This window comes from Pan troglodytes, chromosome 2, assembly GCF_028858775.2.
Source record: "Pan troglodytes isolate AG18354 chromosome 2, NHGRI_mPanTro3-v2.0_pri, whole genome shotgun sequence".
Lineage (NCBI taxonomy): Eukaryota > Metazoa > Chordata > Mammalia > Primates > Hominidae > Pan > Pan troglodytes.
In genome coordinates this window covers 187,175,111-187,197,917 of record NC_086015.1, presented here as the reverse complement: position 1 = coordinate 187,197,917, position 22,807 = coordinate 187,175,111, and the positions used below count along the sequence as shown (strand labels likewise).

Below are 22,807 nucleotides of genomic sequence, written 5' to 3'. Positions count from 1 at the left end.
GATACACAGAGGATGGTGTCCTTATGTTCAAGGCCACAGACAGTAACTTTGTGCCTACTTTGGGCCTGCCTGCTCTCCTGATTGTGCCTCTTTTTCCAGGAAAGTAGAGATGAGTGTGTTAGAGATAATGGAACACTGTTCCCCACACCCTTCATACATAGAATAACTTAGTCCCTTAGGATAGTTTAGCAGTGTCTACCACAGCAGTCACTGTAGGCACAAAACAGTCATTATTTGTGTCATAACAGGGAAGTCGTTTTGTCCCTGCCTCTCTCTGCTCCTGTGCTCCACTGATTCTACTTTACCCTTTGAAATAAAAGTGGTTGAAAGAATCTTTGGTTATCATGGGTGCTTAGATAATTAAGATTACGTTCGTGTTCTTCTTGATGTGGCATTTCATATTGTGGATGAGTTCCAGTGACCACCTCCGTTTCAAACTGCTCACCGCCCCAACCCCCACCTTTTAAAAAGGTAGTACTAATCTTTTCCTCTTCCAGATAATCAGCTAAGCTAGGGAACCCTTGAAGGGGAAGGTTAGAATTTCGTGATTCCCCTAAGAAGGTTACTCTGATCTACAGCTACAGCTCAACACTGGGGACACTGGCAGATGCCAGGTCTGTTTATAGTTTAGCCTTAATGAGGTCTCAATGACGTGATTGCTGCACTCTGGCTTGGTGAGCCGCTGTTCTTTATGGTGTAGTTTGTCATTGGACAAGGTGACTTTTTTTTTTTTTTTTTAAAGATAAGTAACAGCTATATCAACTTAGGGTACTTGAACCAGAATTCTGAAAGGAAAGAAATCAAGCTTTCTTTGGACTGGAAACCTGTCTTTGCGTAGGAGATTTAGTCCTTTTTATTCAGAGGATTAGTAAGTGTTCTCTTTTTATCTGACACTTTAAAAATTGCATTATAATGGTTAGAATTTTGTGCTGCAGAAGTAGTAGTTTTAAGTCACAGCGATAGCCAGGGATTTATGGAATCCAGAAGGCGACACGGCTACACGTCTTTAATTTCCGTTGGAGGCTAGTATGAAAGGTGTTTTCTCAGCTTGTCTCTGGGAGGCTGTGACCCTTCTTAGAGGGGGGAAACATTTTGGAGAAGTATGTATGTGTTTTTTGTTTTTAAGTGACCTGAGTTGATACAGCATATTGATTAGACTTAGCCAGGCAAGCAGTGGTTTAGAATAGAGTTTCAGGTAAAAACTAGGTAAGACTTAGTAATACAGGGTGGAGAATTTGTTTTTGTTATTGTTTTTTACTAACAGCTTTGTTGCCATAGGATTTATATGACATGAAATTCACTCTTTTAAAGTATAAATTCAGTGTGTTTTTTTTCAATGTATTCACTGCATTGTGCAACCATTACCACTATCTAGTTTTAGAACATTTTCAGTACCCAGGGAATTTGTGTTTGAAGTTAAGTTATAACATTGTTTTAACTGGATAACTTCATGGAGCTTTAAAATAACACCAGCTAACCCATTAGTTAATTATAAAAAGGCAGAGATGGAATATATCATTGGTAGAATAAGTGTTTGGTAAGTTTTTATTTAGTAAAATTTAGTAGAAGAAATGATGTCCACTTTAAAATTGTGGAGTTTTTAATACTTGGGACAAACTGAAATTGTTTCTAGAAAGTCTTTAAAAAAAAACCAACCTTTCTATTGTATACACTGGATTTGAGCTTAGTTGAAGAGAATGGGTGTCTCTTTACTAGTGTGTTTACTGTTTCTAATTTTTTTTCCCTTAGAGTTGGGAGAAGGTAATTTTTCTTGATTCTCTTCTACTGAATCTTTTTCTTTAAAAAAGTGAAATCAAAATCTTTGAACTTTTTTTGAAAATTAATTTTTGTAGCTATAACAGTAGAAAGCTTTAGTACTTTTGCCTTTTTTTTTTCCCCCTATTTTTAAGGCACTTGAGCTTATGGTTAAGTACTGTTTAGGAAATAATCTATTTCTTGATGAATTTTTAATTTCAGGAATTCTGATGTGAAACTAACAGTCTGTGAGCCCTGGAACCTCCACTCAGAGAAGATGAAGGATATTGACATAGGAAAAGAGTATATCATCCCCAGTCCTGGGTATAGAAGTGTGAGGGAGAGAACCAGCACTTCTGGGACGCACAGAGACCGTGAAGATTCCAAGTTCAGGAGAACTCGACCGGTCAGTTTCCTTTCCTAAGAGTCTCTTACCTGCTTGTTGTACTAAAACACATCTTTTTTCATATAATGGGTAATTTAGAAACTTATTTTTTGGCCAGGCGCGGTGGCTCACGCCTATAAACCCAGCACTTTGGGAGGCTGAGGCGGGTGGATCATCTGAGGTCAGGAGTTCGAGACCAGCCTGACCAACATGGTGAAAACCTGTCTCTACTAAAAGTACAAAAATTAGCCAGGCGTGGTGGCGGGCGCCTATAATCCCAGATACTTGCGAGGCTGAGGCACGAGAATTGCTTGAATCCAAGAGGCAGAGGTTGCAGTGAGCTGGGATCATGCCACTGCACTCCAGCCTGGGCGATAGAGCGAGACTCAGTCTCAAAAAAGAATGTGTTTTTCTTTATTGGCTTTAGGTTACTGTTAAGAATTTATGGTTATTGATAAGTCTCTGGTCCATAGTAAGCACTCAATAAGTGGAAGAGAGGCTGGCTGTCACCCTCTCACCTGGTCTGTTCTGAGCATTCTCCTCTTTTTCACTTTTATTCTATGTTGGTGCCTTCTGAAAAGGCTATACTTAACAGAAGACAACTTATTGAGGGGGAGGGGGTCATGGGGTCAATGACAGGGAATATAAAGCCAATTAAGCTTCATTCATGTACCTAAACAAAATTGGTGTTTTCTTCTACTTTCTGTCATCTGTGTTTAAAATGTGAATCTGGCCAGGCACAGTGGCTCATGCTTGTAATCCCAGCACTTTGGGAGGTTGAGGTGGGTGGGTCACTTGAGGTCAGGAGTTTGAGACCAGCCTGGCCAACACGGTGAAACCCTGTCTCTGCTAAAAATACAAAAATTAGTGAGGTGTGGTGGTGGGCACCTGTACTCCCAGCTACTCAGGAGGGAGGCAGGAGAATTGCTTGAATCCAGGAGGCAGAGGTTGCAGTGAGCCAAGATCACGCCACTGCACTCCAGCCTGGGCAACAGAGTGAGACTCCGTCTCCAAAAAAATAAAAAATAAAATAAAATGTGAATCCTTTGGAGAGACTCAGATTTCAGAACAATTCTAGATAGTTGTGGGATTATCAGTATGTTTTTCAAGCGAATTCATAAGTTAAGCAGTCTTTAGATAATAATCTAATTTCCTCCAAGGGAAATAATGAAGATGTGTTTTCACCTGGAGAAAATATTCTTTTTCCTGAGGAAAAAAAGCATTATACCTTTTCTTACAAAAGTACCTAATAAGGCAGAATGGACTAGGTTTAGGAAGTTGAGGTTTTTGTTGGTGTATTTGTTATGTGAAAATTTGAGAAAGATAATGGACTTTGCAGCTGACACTGGCCTTTCCTTAGCCTGATACTACCTTTCCCTCTTTGGTTGTGTTAAAGCCATTGCTTTATTAATGAACATTTTCTTGCTAATGAGTCTTTTCTGTACCCTACTGTATATTATAGAATGCTTTTCCATTCAGGTTTAACTTCAGAGAAACAGGCTTAATGTAATCAGTGTCAAATGCTTCTCGTGGCGCCAGTTTTATAACTTCCTCATGTCCTTTTGTCTAGACCTTATGTTGATTAAACATCTATCCATTACATCTGAGTGCTAGACACATTTAGTGTTAACAGTTAAGTCTGGAAAAAGTCAGAAGGTAACATTGGGGCAGGGCCTTAAAGGGTGATTAGGTGGGGAGGCTTTTCAGGCGGTACAAGTATAGACCCAAAGGTATGGAAAGAGCGTGTGACATATTGGGACTTTGGATAAGCTACTTACGTCATTTGTATATAAAATGGGGTTGACAGTAGTACCTGACTCATGGGATCACTGAGGAGTAAATGAGATAATACATATAAAATATTTAAAATGGTACCTGGCACATGGCCAGTGCTCAATAAATGTTAGCTCTTAGAACTAGTTGTTCAGGGCATAGGATGTGTAAAGAGATTATAGGTCGGGTGAAATTCTGCATGCCATGCTAAGAAATATTTCACTGTGGGCATTAGGGAACTATTGGAAGTTAATGAGATTAAAAAAAAACACCTTTTTATTTTGAGCTAACTGTAGATTTACATGCAATTATAAAAAATAATATAGAGATCCTATATATTCTTCATCCAGTTTCCCCCAGTGGTAACATCTTGCATAACTATGGTCCAGTATCACAACAGGATAATGATTGACATTGATACAATCCATTGACTTTAGGATTTCACCAGTTTTATATGCACTCATTTGTGTGTGTGTGTGTGTGTGTGTGTGTGTTGTGTTCTATGCATTTTTTAAAGGTGTAAATTTGTGTGACCGCTTCCACAGTCAGGATGCAAAGGTTCCATCACAAGGATCTCTCGTTACCCTTTTATAGCCACAGTCATGTCCCCTCAACCCCAGTCTCTGGCAACTGCTAATCTTTTCTCCATTTCTGTAATTTTGTCATTTTAAGAATGCTATATACATTGAATCATATAGTATATAACCTTTCGAGATTGCTTTTTTTCACTCAGCTGAGCTCCCTTGATAGCCATCTAATTTTGTCGTGTGCATCAATAGTTCTTTCCTTTGTATTGCTGAGTAGCATTCCATGTTATAGATGTACCATAGCTTCTTTAACCATTCATTTGTTAAAGGACATATGGGTCATTTCCAGTTAATGGCAATTATACATAAAGGTGCTCTGAACCTTCAGTTACAGGATTTTGTGTGAACATAAGCTTTTATTTCTCTGGATTAATGCCCAGGACTGCGCTTGCTGGGTCATATGGTAAGTGCATATTTAGTTTTGTAAGAAACTGCAGTACTCTTTCCCAGAGTGTCTGTGCCATTTTACATTCCCACCAGCAATGATCCAGTTTTTCCACATTGTTGCCAGTACTCAATGTTATAATGTTTATTTTAGCCATTCCTATAGATGTGCCTGGTATCTGATTGTGGTTTTAATTTGCAGTTCCCTAATGGCTACGATGTTTGAGAGTAGATTTTTATCTTAGATTAGTCTTGAAGCAATGCAGAAAAAAACCTGTACAGGAGAAAGAGACCAAATATAAAGAGCAGTCAGGAAGCGGCTCTGCCTATCCATGTCAGAGAGGCCAGGGTTCTGTTGTAAAGCACAGAAGTGAGGATGGAGGAAAGGCGTTTCTAGAAGATAGGGAGGCATTGGGGTGTCTGGGATTGATGGTAAGGATTTAAACCTATTCGTGGACATAAGAAAAGGAGATTGGGGAGATATTAAGAATGAGTTTGGGCCGGGCACGGTGGCTCACGCCTGTAATCCTAGCACTTTGGGAGGCCGAGGCTGGTGGATTGCCTGAGCTCAGGAGTTTGAGACCAGCCTGGGCAACACAGTGAAACCCCATCTACTTGGGAGGTTGAGGCAGGAGAATCGCTTGAACCTGAGAGGCGGAAGTTGCAGTGAACCAAGATCGCGCCATTGCACTCCAGCCTGGGCAACAGAGTGAGACTCCATCTCAAAAAAAAAAAAAAAAAAAAGAAGAAGGATTTTGATTTTGAAGATGTTGAATTTGAAGTGCATATGGGTAAAATTATCAGTAGGTAGAGCATAGACAAGAAGTAGTGTAGGAAAAAACATTTAGAGCCTTTAGTGTGTCCACATAGGTGAAGCTGTGAGAGTGAGCAGGCTTACCCAAGGATGGCTTGCAGAGCAGGAGAAGGTGGAGGCTGTGGAGCTGGTGTGTGGTCCTGTGAAATTTCTGGGGATAGGGTCCCCAGCTTGTGAGAGTAGAGTTGACATCAGGGTTTGCAGTGGCAGCAGCGAGCTTTTCCTCTACGAAGTGGAGAAGAACAGCAGGTAGGCACCGCTGGGCTTTGAGTACCCTAAAGGATATGGAGTCAGCCACCACTGTAGCAGGTTTTCAACATGCCACTGAAGCCTTATCTCAGAGAAATATGAAGGCTAATACCACTTTTATAAAATTTCAGGAATCCACATGAATTTTATTTTTATTATTCTTTCATGTTTCCTAAACTTTTTTTTTTTTTTTTTTTTTTGAGACGAAGTCTCCTTCTGTCACCCAGGCTGGAGTGCAGTGGTGCAATCTCAGCTCACTGCAACCTCCACCTCCCGGGCTCAAGCAATTCTCCTGCCTCAGCCTCCTGAACAGCAGGTGCCTACCTGCTGTTCTCTGTTACCACATTGGCCAGGCTGGTCTTGAACTCCTGAGCTCAAGTGATCCGCCTGCCTTGGCCTCCCAAAGTACTGGGATTACAGGCGTCAGCCACCACATCTGGCCATGAACTTTTATTTTTTATTAAATTTTTTTTTGTTTGTTTTTTTGTAGAGGCACTCTCACTGTTGGCCAGGCTGTTGTTGAACTCCCAGCTTCAAGCAAGCCTCCCGCCTCAGCCTCCCAAAGTGCTGGGATTACAGGCATGTGGCACCACACCCTGCCCCTAAACTTTGAAATTTGAGTACTGTTTTCCTGATTTTTACTGTATCCTTGTAATCTCTGAACTTTTTAAAAAGATTTCTTTTATTCTACTCTCTTTCTGTTACTTAGTCTAGACCTAGCAAAACAACAACAATAAGCCCATAGGTTTATTCAAGCTATTTTTGTATATACATTAAAATGAATGCATCGCTACTAAGTATTTTTGTAAGTTCAGACACCATCTAGAATCTGCTTGACCGTTACCTGTCAAAAAACAAAATTTCTCAGATGTATTTATCTTTAACTTGTCTTCATGTTACAAGTTTGCTGACAGAGGGAACCAGCAAGATGACAAGAAATTTTGTGGTCTGAGAAAATTGTATAAGTGGTATAAAATGGATAATGTAAGTAGTTGGGAAGCAGAATTCCTGTATAAGCATATAGTTTTTCTTTTTTTAAAGTAAGCAGTTAATTGGGCAGAGATTGCAATTTCATGTCACATCATCATAACCATCATTTTTATATTAGTTGTTAGAGAGGAAATCTGGGACAGGATCTCCCAGGATGCCAGGTATGCCTACTACCTGTCAAAAATTTAAAACAAACAACAAAAAAGCCTCTAAGTAACAAAAGATAAGGATACATCTGTGGCTCTTATGTGGAAAGCAAGGTTTCATTCAGCACTATTAGCTTTTAACGCGTGGAATTAACCGAGAAGCAGGAGACCTGTGCTGCTGGTGCCTCACGCCTGTAGTCCCAGCACTGTGGGAGGCCGAGGGAGGAGGCTCGCTTGAGCCCGGGAGTGCAAGACCAACCTGGGCATCATGGTGAGACCTGTCTCTACAAAAAAATAAAAATAAAAATAAATTAGCTGGGCACGGGGGTTTGTGCCTGTAGTCCCAGCTACTTGGGAGGCTGAGGTGGGAGGATCACTTGAGCCCAGGAGGTCCAGGCTACAGTAAGCTGTGATTGTGCCACTGCACTCCACCCTGCGTGACAGAGCGAGACCCTGTCTCACCAAAAAAAAAGAAAGAAAGAAAGAAAAGAAATGGTGTCAAACAGAAGTCAGAAGCAAAGCACCAAAGAATAAGTTCTGACTTTGAGCAGGCTAGTGCTTTTCTTCTTCAAGGTGTAAGTGAAGATGCAGATTACATGGTTTGCCCATTTCTCAGTATTGTGACCAAATCATTCTTTTGGAATATGACTTGGAAAAATTGCTCTATTAGTCACATTTTCAAATATTTGTAATTTCTCACGTATGCTTAGAAATAATTAGGGTTGAAATAAAGCATTCGCACACCTACCCACTTTCTTCGGGACTGTAATGTTAATGCTTGTGGCCACACACAATTTGAGGCTTAGCAGGCATCCTTTAATCCTGAAGTGTTAATAAAGTGGTGGTTTCTGTTGCTGTTAGTTCTTTGAGCCTGAGTACTAACTTTGGCTGGCATTAGGCTGGCGTTACTTCAGCTAACATGAAGTTTTATACCTAGGCTGCTCCTAAACACTGTTCCTTTGCCTGAGGCATGATTATTCAGGCATGGTTCCTTTTTTTAATCCTATTTATATATGCACATGTAGATCATATGACTCCACGAGCCCTGATTTTTTTTTAAGATGCAGTCAGTGTTTATTCATTTTTTTTAATTTAGCAAATATTTGAACACTCTTCAAGATGCGTGCACAGCACTGAACCAAGTGGTCTGGTGCAGATAAAGATAAATTGGTGCTGGGCCTGCTTGTCCACCAATAGAAGCTTAAACTCACAAACACGTACTCTACATAGATGACTGTAATTTAGATGCTGTGGGAATTAGTAAAAGGAGAAAGTGCTTCTCTCTCAGGGAACTCTTTAGGAGGAGGTATCATTTGGCTGGAAACTTGAGGAATGGATAGAATTTGGAGAAATGAAGAACTTGCCAGGCAAAAGAAAGAGTTGTGGGATAGGGATACCTAGTCCTTGTTGGTATTGAGCATCAAATGTGTGAAGTCTTAGCTATAGTGCAATACCTCAGTGAATTTCACATTATGTGTGGGGTTTTTTTGTTTTTTGTTTTTGAGGTAGAGTCTCACTCTGTAGCCCAGGCCAGAGGGCAGTGGTGCGATCTTGGCTCACTGCAACCTCCGCCTCCCAAGTTCAAGCGATTCTCCTCTCTCAGTCTCCCGAGTAGCTGGGATTACAGGCACATGCAACCACACCCAGCTAATTGTTTGTATTTTTAGTAGAGATGGGGTTTCACCATGTTAGCCAGGCTGGTCTTGAACTCCTGACCTCAGGTGATCCCTCCGCCTCAGCCTCTCAAAGTGCTGGGATTACAGGTGTGAGCCACTGCGCCTGGGCATGTGTGTTCTTGAATAATAAGCCAAGGAGTTTGGATTTTAATTGCTTTAATATTTAAGCAAAAGCAAGACAAAGCTTGTCAGATGCTTTTATGAGCTTTATTTTATTGTGGTGGTGGTTTGTTTTCTTAGTGCTCTCAGGCAAAGGTAAGGGTGCCTTGTTTTTCATTAGCATGTCTAATCTGGGAAAGAAGGAAGAATGGAAAAATAAGCAGAAGTGGGCCAGGCGTGGTGGCTCACGCCTGTAATCTCAGCACTTTGGGAGGCCGAGGTGGGCAGATCACAAGGTCAGGAGATTGAGACCATCCTGGCTAACACGGTGAAACCCTGCCTCTACTAAAAATACAAAAAATTAGCTGGGCATGGTGGCATGCACCTGTAGTCCCAGCTACTCGGGAGACTGAGGCAGGAGAATCGCTTGAACCCGGGAGCCAGAGTTTGCAGTGAGCCGAGATCACACCACTGCACTCTAGCCTGGGGAACAGCAAGACTCTGTCTCAAAAAAAAAAAAAAAAAAAAAGCAGAAGTAAACTAAAGTTCATGTACCATTATTACTGGCACATGAACTTTAGTTATTTTTTCCCCTTCTCTCAAAAGTGTGTCATTGGTGGGATTTTCTTCCTACCAAATTAGAATATCCTGTGTCTAGGAAAGGTAACAAAGCAAGTATTCATAAAATCCAGGGCTCTTACTTAGTATTTCCTTAGTTCTGTGGTAGGCTGACCCTTTAATCTTGGTTGGAGTTTTCATAATTAGTGCTTTGAAATATTTTGGTGAGCTCAAGTTGTATCTTAGGGATCAAAGATGTGGGTCTAATCTCTTACCAGAAATGATTCGAAGATGTATTGTTAGGAAAGAAATATGGGCTCATTATAGAAAATGTACAAAGTGTGTAAAGTTGTAGAAAAAAAGTAACCACCCTTAATTCCTCTACCCAGAGACAGCCATTGTTTTCATAAAAATAGTTTTGTCTAGTACATTGTACTTTTAGAGTTTGCTCCTGAAAGCTTTTCTTTACAGACTAAGGACGTGTGAATTTGTCTATGCCCTTGTGTTTTCCAAGTCAAGAGTATTACCTGTGAGTGGGCTTGCTGTTAGGAAGGAGAGCAGGAGGAAGGAGATTAGCATTTTGCAGCTCTGCATTATTTTTCTCTTGATTGATACTCGGTGACTCAGCAGATTTTCTGGACAGGGTTAAGATAAGTAAGAATACCTGCCTTTTTTTTTTTCTTCTCTCCCTGTAGGCATCCATAAAGCTTTATGAGGCACAGTAGTCTCTTAGGCACTGCTGGGTGTGACACCGTATCTGGTCTGGTGCCAGGTGTTGGTCTCCAATAGCAGCCCAGAGCTCTCCGGCTGAGATAACAACAGTGCTGCGATTGGTATGGAGCCCAGGTGGCTCTCATGCTTGGTAACTGCATTGACAGCTCGCTGGGGCTCTTGAGGTTGGGCTGCTGCCGGAATCATCAGCTCTCTTATGCCGTCTGCTGCAAGACTGCCGCGGCTTTCCTAGGAAGTGCTGCTTGAGGGAAATAAATATAGCCTGTTGGCATGAGTTAAAGGAACTTTCTGTCAAAGGGGAAGAAAAGTGTTGGAATTAGCTTCCTGTTTTTTTTTTTTAAGTACCTAAATCTTTATTTGGTTAAGATAACTTGGAAGTTACAAATGGTTAATGAAAACTTTTTCAATGAAATATTGTTTCCACAGTTAGGTGGGTTTCCGTTAATGCTTTCTTTTTTTTAGTTATTATTATACTTTAAGTTCTAGGGTACATGTGCACAACGTGCAGGTTTGTTACATATGTATACGTGTGCCGTGGTGGTGTGCTGCACCCATTAACTCGTCATTTACATTAGGTATATCTCCTAATGCTATCCCTCCCCCCTCCCTGTTCATGCTTTTTTTAATGTCTTACCGTTTTTCCCTCTCTTTTAGTCAAAAATAAAAAGGTCAACGCAAAGAAACAGGGACTCCAGAAGGCTTTGCAATGGTTAAACCTGTCATTATTAAACTCACAGACTAATGTGAAGTTAATTTGGTGCACTGAAGTCCACTAATGAGCAGAATTAAATTTATCCTTTTCCTCCCTGCCCCCCTTTTAAGGAGTTAGCCTATTTAGATAATTAGATGTTATATATGTTTTAACTATTTAAGATTATTTTATGAATTAGCTGTTCAAAGAATCAATTGTTACTAGATATCAGATGAGAACTTCCACTTACCAAAGCCTGCTCATGGAGGCAGAAAGCAAGACTGACATGTGTACTTTAAAAGATGGATGGAACCTCAAAGGCCATCTTGCCCAGTCCCCATTTAGCCTCACCTCTCTGTAGGTGAGGCCCAGGAGAGACACTTACTAGGCAGACTATGCTGGGGCTGGGTGAGCTTCCCAAGGATGTTCTTTCTGGAATTCGGTGGCTCAGAATACAGCACTTGGCTCCTCTTTGAAGCATGATGGCTCTGTTGCCTGTCTCTGGCCCAGTGTGCTGGGCTGCTGAAAAGAGCATGGGACCACCCAGGAGACGCCACGACACTGACAGCTGTACCTGACCTGAGGGTTCAGGATATGTTTTCAAAAGCAAATCTCGCTAAAAAGGACTTGTATGTTATTATGAAATCTATATTTATGTGGTAGAAATAGACACACTCAGGCTTTTAGAGATAAACTACACAGAATGGGTTACAATAAATGCTTATAATTGTTTGGCTTTTTTAAGAATCCTGTGAACTTGACAACCTTGTGTTTACTTTTCTTTGGTATTATGCAGGTATGATATTGAGCAGTCACTTAGTTTTCTTAAATGTTGTGTCTCACAGTAGAAAAATAGCCAAACCACTCAGCCCCTGACCTTTCTGTTTGCTTCTCACGGTGATCAGCAGTTCTGGCCTGCTCTGCAGTATGGTGGTCACATGATGGAACCCAGAAAGCCTTGTACTAAGCATTTAACACACATTGTGTTAGGCACTGGAGGAAGTTTCATCTACAAATTATATTTTGGCCTTTTTTTTTTTTTTTCTTTTCTTTTGAGACGGAGTCTCTGTCACCCAGGCTGGAGTGCAGTGGCATGGTCTTGGCTCACTGCAACCTCTGCCTTCTAGGTTCAAGCAATTCTCCTGCCCTCAGTCTCCCAAGTACGTGGGATTACAGGTGTGCACCACCATGCCTGGCTAATTTTTGCATTTTTAGTAGAGACAGGATTTCACCATGTTGGCCAGGCTGGTCTCGAGTCCTGACCTCAAGTGATCCACCTGCCTGGGCCTCCCAAAGAGCTGGGATTACAGGTGTGAGCCACTGTACCTGGCCTTTTTTTTTTTTTTTTTTTTAGCTAAAGCCTGAAAATCTTGTTGAAGGGATTTTGTCAAATGCAAAAGACCAATATTCACAACTCTCTAAATCAGTGGTTTTCAGGCCAGGCTGAATGTTAAAATCACTTGAAGAACGTTCAACAAATACCAGTGTTGGGGTCCTATTCCAGACCAATTAAATCAGTCTCTGGGATAGAACCCAGACATTGGTATTGTTTTAAAACTCCTCTGGTGATTCTAGTAGGTAGGCAGTGCTGGGAATCTCTAGATCTCATGGAATAAAGTCTGTTCTCTCCCCTCACTCAATGGCTCCAAGTGTTTCCTGTAAATCCCCTTTTACCCCTGTAATTCATTTTCAGTTTAATCCTTTGAAACCTTACCATGCTATTAACAAAGTTAATCTTAGACCCAACGTAATAGGAACTTTGAATAAGTTCCTTGGAATTTAGCTTATGAAACAACTGAAAGCCCTCAAATTCCTGGTGATTATGGAGTAATGCTAGATTATCAACTGCAGACAAATACCTGTTTTACTGTGGTGGTGGAGATATGTTTGTGAATTGTATTGCTAGCTGATCATCGGCTTGAGAGTAACATAGCACAGCTACAGATAAGTGAGCTGTTGCTCAAGTTAATTCTTTTCTCAGTGTAGTATAGCTGTTGAGTGATAGGACTGAGTTTAGCAGCTTCCCTGACTTGGAATAATAGCCCTTTCTTTTGTATTCTGCTTCTTCCCCATATAGGTTGGGTTCTAGAATTTTGCTGATCCTCTTGACTGAAATGGCTACTATTTGGAAGTTCTTAAGGGAAGAGCTTAAGATGGTCAGGGTTGTGATAACAACCCACTGGGGAGTAAGGATGTGGTGGGAATTGCAGAGGAAACGTGCTTGGTAGGTTTCTTTAACTTGTTGGAGATTAGGAAGGGCGAGAAGGCCTGAAGTCAGCCGGTCTTGGGAGGACCTCAGTTTTTGATCTTTTTAAATTTAAAAGTGAATTTTAATTCACTTTTAAATTTAATTTCTAATATTCTGAGTCCCTTAAGAAGTGTATCTAGTGGCACAACAGTTCCCCTTAAAAGTTTGTCTTTCTAGTTGTTTGTCATAAAGGCTGCGTGGGCCTGGGACATCTGTAGAAATGGTTTTCTTGGCCAGAAGGATGTATTTGAAGAGGCACCCATTGTCTTGTTTGTCTTAAGGTCTTGTGAATGAGGAGAGGAGAGGAAGACAGTGTTGTGAGATCTGAGGCCTGTTGATTCCGATTGTGCCCCAGATACCGCTTTATTTGAGGGGTGTGCCAGACAGGAGCAGGCAGCCTTTAACCCCCTTGGAAACCAAGGTACCTCTCTGTTGCCAGTTGACACCTGCAGTCTCTGCCTTCAGGAACAACTTGGTTGAATCCTCAGCCCGAGGCTTATTAGGCAGGCTACCCTGCTGTTGTCCGGCCGCCAGGAAGGGATTGGATTGTTCAGACGGGGAACGATTTCTGGCCCCTGGTATCTGTCCCAGAGGCCTCCGTGCAGGGGAAAAGCCCTTGGTTGCCCTGTCAGCAGGCATTTGCTCTGGCAGCCTGTTAAAATGAAATGGGACAGCTGGAGAAGTGGTGGCCATGGGGTGTGATAGGTGCGCTGATTATCTGAGGCCTGAGGATGGCGTTAGCGCCCGCAGAGGCGTCTTTTGCAAGAGCAGATCTGTCTGCTTATGAATCGAATGTTACCTGTTTTTCATACCAGAGGTGTCTATGAATGTGTGTTTCCCTGATCTTTGTTTGAACCTTGACAGAATCTGAATTGCTTTTTGTTATTGTTGTTTTTGTTTTTCTCTTTTTTTTTTTTTGAGACGGAGTCTGGCTCTGTTGCCCAGGCTGGCATGCAGTGGCGCGATCTTGGCTCACTGCACCCTCTGCCTCCTTGGTTCAAGCAATTCTCCTGCCTCAGCCTCCTGAGTAGCTGGGATGACAGGCATGCACCACCACACCCGGCTAATTTTTGTATTTTTAGTAGAGACCGGGATTTCACCATGTTGGCCAGGCTGGTCTCGAACTCCCAACCTTAGGTGATCCTCCCACCTTGGCCTCCCAAAATGCTGGGATTACAAGCATAAGCCACCCCACCCGGCAGAATCTGAACTTCATTGTCCCTCTTTAGCTTCCCTGTGACCTTACTCCTGCCCCATTGCCATTACCTTGGTAGGAAAAATGCTGAGTATCCTAGTCACATAGTCATGGGGAAGATATAAATGGCAGTCATACTTCCTCGTTTGATATTTTTCTCAGCTCCTGGATCTGCCAGTATTTTTCCCTTTAAGACAAAGCAGCTGCTGTGGGTGCCTTTCTGTGTGGCTGGGCCGTCTGGCCACTGACAGCCTTTCAGTGTGCTGTGCTCCTTAAGAGAAATGGGTCCCCTCATCTTGTTTCAGGGGAAACTGTAAAAAGTTACTTGTAAAAGGGATTGAAAGCATCATAACAAAAAACAAATGGCCTCATAAAATACATTCCTCTAGGTCAGCCTATATCAGTACTAACTGTGTTAGCTCTTCAGCTATCTAGGGTTCCCTTAGTACGATTGACATTTTGGGCCACATAATTCTTTGTTGTGGGGGCTATCCTGTGCATTGTAGGATGTTCAGCAGCGTCCCTGGACTTTACCTGCTAGAGCTAGTAGCACCCCTCAAACATCTCCAGATATTGCCACATGTCCTCTGGGCAAGCAAAACACCCTCACTTGTGAACTCCTGGGCTGCACCGTGCGACACAGTACTATTGTGGCTATTAAGCATTTGACCTGTGGCCAGTCTGAACTGAGATGTGCTGTAAGCATAAAATACCTGATTTCAGAGACTTAGAACGAAAAAAGAAATACCTCGTTTGTAAAATACCTAATAATTTTTCACATTGATTATATGTTAAGAAAGATAATACTTTGTATTGGGTTAAATGAAATATGTTATTTAAATTAATTTACCTTTTACTTTTTATTTTTAGAGTCAGAGTCTCACTCTGTCACCCAGACTGTAGTGCGGTGGCATGACCATGGCTCACTGCAGCGTCAAACACCTGGGCTCCTGTGATCCTCCTGCCTCAGCCTCCTGAGTAGCTAGGACTACAATCTCGCGCCACCGTGCCTGGCTAACTTTTAAATTTTTTGTAGTGATGGGGTCTTGGAGGGTTACACAGACTAGTCTCAAACTCCTGGCCTGAGGCCATCCTCCCACCTCAGCCTCCCAAAGTGTTGTAATGACAGGCATAAGCCACTGTACACTGCCTACTTTTTACTTTTTAAATGTGGCTACTAGAAAAATTTAAATTACATTATGTGGCTTACATTTTCAGCTTGCATTATATTTCTATTGGACAGTGCTGAGCTAGAGTGTTGATCTACTGTAGGTTAGCCATTGATTTTGTATTAGGCATTTAGATCCCTGTAAGCTGTTGGGTTTAATGATTTTTTCCTTTGGAAGATTTTCCTTTATGCAGTAAAATTATGGAGACACAGAGTATGTAGTATTACATATTACCAGTTTGCTCTCCTGAATCCCTGCTGGTAGCATATTAAAAATCAGTTTAATGTTCGGACCGTGTATGTTTGTCTATATTTCTCTCCTTTCCATATTGCATTTTCTTTTCCATATTAGATTTTATCTCTTTTAAGGCTTATGTGGTTGTATCTTAAATTTAATTTGTATTTCTCGATTGGTGACATTGGGTCTGTGTGTTCTCTCCTGTATCTAGAACAGTGCCTGGCACATACTAGGCCCTCAATAAGGACTAGTTGAATGAATGGATGAAAAAATACTGTATTTTACTTTTTCAGTACAAGTCCACTACTCGAAATATATTATTATGTTAGCTACTTGGTTACTTCTTATTTTTATTTATTTATTTAGAGACAGGGTCTCACTCTGTCACCCAGGCTGGAGTGCAGTGGCATGATCTTGGCTCACTTCAGCCCGATGGTCCTGGCTCAAGCGATCCTCCCACCTCAGCTTCCTGAGTAGCTGGGGCTAACGGTGTCCCTTTTTTGTATTTTTTTGTACAGGCGGGGTTTCATCATGTTGCCCAGGCTGGTCTCAAGCTCCTAGGCTCAAGCGATCTGCCCGCTTCAGCCTCCCAGAGTGCTGGGATTGTAGGTGTGAGCCGCCGCGCCCAGCCACTTGGTCACTTCTTTAGCTTTATCTTCCCTTCTCTTAATGCTAATTTCCTTAGCAAAAAAGTTTCCTTTTCATGTTTGAACCTCTCTTCCCTTTGATACATTTCTGCTTGTTGGGTGTAAATGGAGGCTGTCCCCCATCATAGCTGGACTAAGTATGCTATATAATTTATGTCATCATTTTTAATGTAATTTTTGGGAGGTTAATTCCAGATGGATTAATGTATGATATGAAACCTGGATCTCAATTAATTCATCTCCAATCTGGTTAGTTGGTAGGAAGGTAGGTAGTAGGTAGGATGTGAGTGACTGTCTCTGTCACCCAGGCTGGGGTGCAGAGGTGCAATCATTGCTCACTGTACCCTCGACCTACCAGGATCAAGCGATCCTCCTGCCTTAGCCTCTCATGTAGCTGGACCACAGGTGTGCACCACCATGCCCGGCTAGTTTTAAAAAATGTTGTATATAGATGGGTTCTCACTTTGTTGCCCAGGCTGGTCTTGAACTCCTGGGCTCAAGCGATCCTCCCACTTTGGCCTCCCAGTGCTGAGATTACAGGTGTGAGCCAGTGCACCTGGCCCAATCTGGTATTTATTTGTCCCAACAATATTCACTGACTCATGATTCCCTACCTTGTTATATTATTTATGCTTTTGTATAGTAAGCCCTTATAGCTTGAATATATTAAGTCTTTTCTCTTGGTTCATTGCCATTTTTAATCCATTCAACCTTAGAATGTTGATAACTCACTTTATGGAATGTTAACTGTGGTAGAAAATATTTATTTTTACCTTCAAATAGACATACTTTTTTTTTTTTCCTGGCATGCTTGGCCATGTGAGCTTTTTTAGGAAGCCTAGAGAGGAGGAGAAGTTAGACATCCAAGCATATAGTTAGTTTCAAGTGGGAGACATCTGTGCAGTTACTGGCAGGTTAGTATAAAGATGCTGTTATTTTACGTTTCTTTTTTTTTTTGAGACAGTCTCCCTCTGTCACACAGGCTGCGGTTCAGTGGCGCGATCTCAGCTCACTGCAACCTGCACCTCCCAGGTTCAAGCACTTCTTCTGCCTCACCCTCCCGAGTAGCTGGGACTATAGGCATGTGCCACCATGCCCGGCTAATTTTTGTATTTTTAGTAGAGATGAGGTTGCACCATATTGGCCAGGCTGGTCTCGAACTCTTGACCTCAGGTGATCCACCCGCCTCAGCCTTCCAAAATGCTGGGATTACAGGCGTGAGCCACTACGCCTGGCCCTGAGTCATTGTTTATCTTAATCTGGTATTCACCCTGGGGAAGAGAGAAGAGCCGTTTATGAGGTACACCTGGGATCATTTTGTACAGTTATGGTTTATTTGCTTGGTTTTGTTTTTTGTTTTTTTTGTTTTTTTTTGACAGGCCCATAGCATAGTGATTAAGACCCTTAGCTCAAGGCTGGATTGAAATCCCTGCTGTGACCTAACATCGGTGTGCCTCAGTTTCCTTAGCTGTAAAGCAGGGATACTAGTACCTACCTCAAAGGGTTGTTATGAGGATTAAATTAGTTAATATCTGTAAACCATTTAAAACAGTGTCTGGCACATAGTACATGCTATGTTGTTTTGTTATAAATTTGTATAAATTTTCTTAATTACCTTTAAGAGAAAAGCTTGCCTTTATAAATGCATACTAGTCGTGAGATTTGGCTGTACACAAGGAAGATTGCTATAGCTTCCTTTATTTCTTGCTAATGTCAAGACAACCTGAGGTCCACAAAATAGAAGTGAAAGTACTAAAGTTAATAGCAATTCTCTTTTGCAATAATACTGGAGCACATGTCCTGTAATAAAGTTAATTGGGGCAAACTGGGTAGAAGTCTAATTGCTAGGAGCTACATTTTTTTAATCCTGTAACCCCAGGGATAGAATTTATCCTAAATAATCTAGAAGGAGAAAAATAAAACTATAATTGTATATTATACTATTAATAATAAGCAAAAGCTGGGTGTGGAGACTCATACCTGTAATCCCAGCACTTTCCGAGGCCAAGAATGGAGGATTGATTGCTTGAGCCCAGGAGCTCAAGACCAGCCTTGGCAACATAGTAAGAACCCGTCTCTACAAAAAATAAAAAAATTAGCCAGACATGGTGGTAGTGCATGCCTGTAGTCCCAGCTACTCTGGAGGCTGAGGTGGGAGATTGCTTGAGCCAGGGAGGTCAAAGCCGCAGTGAGCTATGATTGTGCCACTGCATTCCAGCCTGGGTGACAGAGCAAAATCCTGTCTCAGACAAAAATAATAATAAGCAAAACAGCTAGAGAATCTAAACAGAAGTGGAATGGGTAAGATTGCCTCAGTGGTATATCATGTAGCATTAATTGATGATATGTAGAATGTAAGGGAAAGAAGGTATTTTGAAGGTGTTTTCATTGACGTTTGAATACTGGGTGCCAAACTCTCTACTATGCCAGAGGCCAGGGATATAAACAAGAGGAAGACAGCTTGCCCTCTAGGAGCTCTTACCAGAAGCATTGGGCTGTGGTGGTATAGGTACAGGGAAGACATAGGAGGAAGGAAGGAAGTTCCCCGACCTTGAAAGAGTCAGGGAAAACTAAAGGAAAGAAGAAATCGTTGAGACAGACCCTAAGATTTATTGGCTAGGTAAATTGGGATAATATAGCTAACATGTATTGAATGTTTATTATATACCCAATATTTTGCTAAGCACTTTTAATTATCCCATTAATTCCTCTCATCCCTATGTGGTAGATGCATGTATCATTGTAAAAATGAGTAAACTGAAACTTAAATCTGTATCTATCTTCTAAAATTCATGTTTGAAATCACTGTATTTACTATGGCTTCCAGCTGTGGGAAAATTCTGCCTGTGGAGATCTTCATACTTTAAGGCCATAAGAAAAAATAGTTTTGTTGGAGTAAGAGAATTATTTTCTCTTGTTTTTATTTTTTATTTATTTATTTTTCATGTTAACATTTGAAAGTTCTTGCCAACAGCTGAATATCTGTTGCTTATTGTTTTGAGAGACCTGTCTCTGAAGGAGGTAGGTGCAAATATGGAGTAGGACAGTGGTTCCTTCAAAGGAGAAGATCCTATATCATATCCTGTATTTCCATCAGATATTTCATTTTCCTGACTTGGGCAATGTGTAAAGATATGACAACAAGATTGACAATTTGGGAAAACGTTTAGGAAAGAATAACAGGGACAGGATGTGACTTGGAAAGTTCGTTGCTTAGAGTAGCAAGGTTTGATTCTTTTTGATCAACAATATAGACTTTTCCATCCTCTTACTGTGAGAATTTCTACTCCATGCTTTGTTACATGAGAATTCTGAGATTAGTGCTATTTCAACCACTTTTATGGGGGTTTGTTAGGATAAAATTGCACTGAGTGCCTGTTCTAAAACCAAAGGCAGCAGGAGAGCCCTGAGTCTCTGCCATCAGTAGTGCCACTGCAGTACTCACGAGAAACCTGGGGAATGAAGACTTGCCTGGCAGCTTTCATTTGAATCTTTTTAAAAAGAGCCTTTGATTTTGATGTTTTCCAATATAGGAAGTAACTTACTACCTAGGAGGTGGTGAAACATGACATAGTTATATATAGTAAAAAGAATAAAAACCATGCAATCAGAGGATTTTAAAAATATTAAGTCCATTTAGTTTTCTATGAATAGGTTTTAGTGAAAACTGTCACCGGGCATTTTAGAAATGAAGAAAATGAAATCAGTGTGTTATACACATAGGAACTGGCATTTTTTTGGTTCCCACCATCTGGAATAGTCTTACAGATAGGAGGCACTCGGTAAGTTATTTGTGGAAAGAATGGATGAAAGCTGTGAAGATTCTGGTTTCCTATTAATGCTAATATGCCATGCTCATGTAAATATACTGATAGATTGCATGCCAAGTTTTCCTCTTCTGATGCTTCTCAAACATCAAAGATGTTTATAGAACCCTTCTGGCCGGACACGGTGGCTCACGCCTGTAATCCCAACACTTTGGGAGGCCAAGGCAGGCGGATCATGAGGTCAGGAGATCGAGACCAGCCTGGCCAACACGGTGAAACCCCATCTCTACTAAAAATACAAAAAATTAGCCGGGCGTGGTGGCGGGTGCCTGTAATCCCAGCTACTCGGGAGGCTGAGGCAGGAGAATGGAGTGAACCCGGGAGGCGGAGCTTGCAGTGAGCTTAGGTCGCACCACTGCACTCCAGCCTGGGCGACAGAGTGAGACTCTGTCTTAAAAAAAAACAACAACAAAAAAACCCCTTCTAACTCTTGAACTTGGTTCACCTGGAAAAGCAAAAGAACTAGAATAGCTAAAACAATTTTGAAAAGGAAGGATAAAGTTGAAGGCATCACACTATCCAATTTTAAGACTTAGTTTGTAGCTACAGTAATCAAGTCAGTAGTATCAATGTAGGGGTAGACAAATAGATCAATGAAACAGAGTCTAGAAATAGACTCACACAGGCATGGCCAACTTTTCGACATAAGTGCAGCACACCTCACTGGAGAAATGGTAATCTTTTCAACACATGGTACTGGAACAACCGGACATCTGTAGGCAAAAAAGTGAACCTTTGCCGAAACCTTACACTTTATACAAAAATTAACTCAAAATGAACCATAGATTTAAATATAAAATGTAAAACCATAAAGCTTTTAAGAGAGCACATAGGAGAAAATCTTCATGACCTGGGGGTTGGAAGAAGAGTTCTTAGGCATGACACTAAAAGCACAATTGTAAAAGAAAAAAATTGGTAAATTAGACTTCAAAATTACAAACTTTTGCTGCATGAATGGCCCTAATTAGGAGGATGAAACATGGCCATAAAATGGGAGAAAATATTTGCAAATCATATGACAAAGAACTTTAATCCAGAATATATAAGGAACTTGCTAAACTCAATAATAAAAAAAAAAAATTCACTTAGAAAATAAGCTGTAATTTCAGCACTTTGGGAGGTCAAGGTGGGAGGATCGCTTGAGCCCAGGAGTTCAAGACCGGCCTGGGCAACATAGTGCTGTCTCCACAAAATAAAAATAATTAGCTGGGTGTAGTAGCACGTGCCCGTAGTCCCAGCTACTTGGGAGGTGGGAGGATCACTTGAGCCTGGGAGTTCAAGGCTGCAATGAGCCGTGATCATGCCATTGCACTCCCAGCCTGAGCAACAGAGCAAGACCTTGTCTTAAAAAAAAAAAAAAAAAAAACCATAGAAAATGGGCAAAAGACTTGAACAGATACTTCAGCAAAAAGAATGTAGGGGTGACATATAAGTACACATAGATGTTAAACATTATTCGTTCACCATTAGGGTAGTGCAAATTAAAACCACAATAAGATACCATACCACACCTATTAGAATGGCTAAAATAAAATATAATGCCAATACTGGCCAGGTGCGGTGGCTCACGCCTGTAATCCCAGCACTTTGGGAGGCCAAGGCAGGTGGATCACTAGGTTAGGAGTTCGAGACCAGCCTGACCAACATGGTGAAACCCCGTCTCTACTAAAAATAGAAAAATTAGCCAGGCATGGTGGTGGGCATCTGTAATCCCAGCAACTCAGGAGGCTGAGGCAGGAGAATTGCTTGAACCCTGGAGGAGGAGGTTGCAGTGACCCGAGATTGCACCACTGCACGCCAGTCTGGGCGACAGATCAAGACTCCATCTTGGGGGTAAAAAAAAATGCCAATACCAAGCACTGGTGAGGATGTGGGGAAACTAGATTTCTCATCCATTGCTAGTGGGAATGTAAAATGGTACTGTGGTCAAGTAATTTCAATGACAACTAATATTTGAATCATAAATAATGTCAAGCTGCTTTATATACTTCTTGTGCTATCAAAAGTTAAACAAGAAGTGAGATCTCCACTTGAAGTCAGGAGTTTGAGACTAGCCTGGGCAAAATGGCATCTCTACTAAAAATACAAAAATTAGACGGGTTGGTGGTGGGCATTTGTAATCCCAGCTACTTGGGAGGCTGAGGCAAGAGAATTGCTGGAACCCGGGAAGCGGAGATTGCAGTGAGCCAAGATTGCGCCACTGCACTCCATCCTGGGTGACAGAGCAAGATGCTGTCTCAAAAAAAAAAAAAAAAAAAAAAAAGTGAGATCTCCATTCCAGTACAAATTTGTAGTGGATATATTTTTCAAACTGAAATTACAGTTCTAGTAGTGATTTTTAGACCTCGATGATGTGTGAAGCAAATTTCCATATTTCAAGATCCGTGTATTTTGGAAATAGTGGCAATGGTTGTATAGTATTGTGAATATAATTAATGCCTCTGAATTCTATACACTTAAAATGGCTAAAATGGCAAATTTTATGTTATATATATTTTGCCACATAGAAATAATCCATTTAACTGTGGCATTTAGTTGCTTCCACATAACTTTCCATTGAAAGTGATTAATCTGCAGTGGGGTGCATGCATGTAATGATATGATAAAGGTAAATGTCAAGAGAGGAATCTAATAGAATTCTATAA

At 41.2% G+C, this 22,807-nt stretch overlaps 1 protein-coding gene across 7 annotated transcripts in view; it reads left to right on the top strand.

The window, feature by feature from the left end:
• ABCC5 (ATP binding cassette subfamily C member 5) overlaps window positions 1-22,807 on the top strand; it is a 98,004-nt gene that overhangs the window by 1,516 nt on the left and 73,681 nt on the right. For 5 of the 7 annotated variants that reach the window (XM_016942384.3, XM_016942386.3, XM_016942390.3 and 2 more), the window contains exon 2: window positions 1,978-2,161. In XM_016942384.3, the coding sequence (XP_016797873.2) occupies window positions 2,033-2,161 (129 nt within the window). In that variant the 5' untranslated portion in view covers window positions 1,978-2,032. Of the gene's footprint in view, window positions 1-691; window positions 869-1,977; window positions 2,162-22,807 lie in introns of those variants that run through there. The other 2 variants (XM_054681281.2, XM_016942385.4) reach the window with 2 other exon arrangements.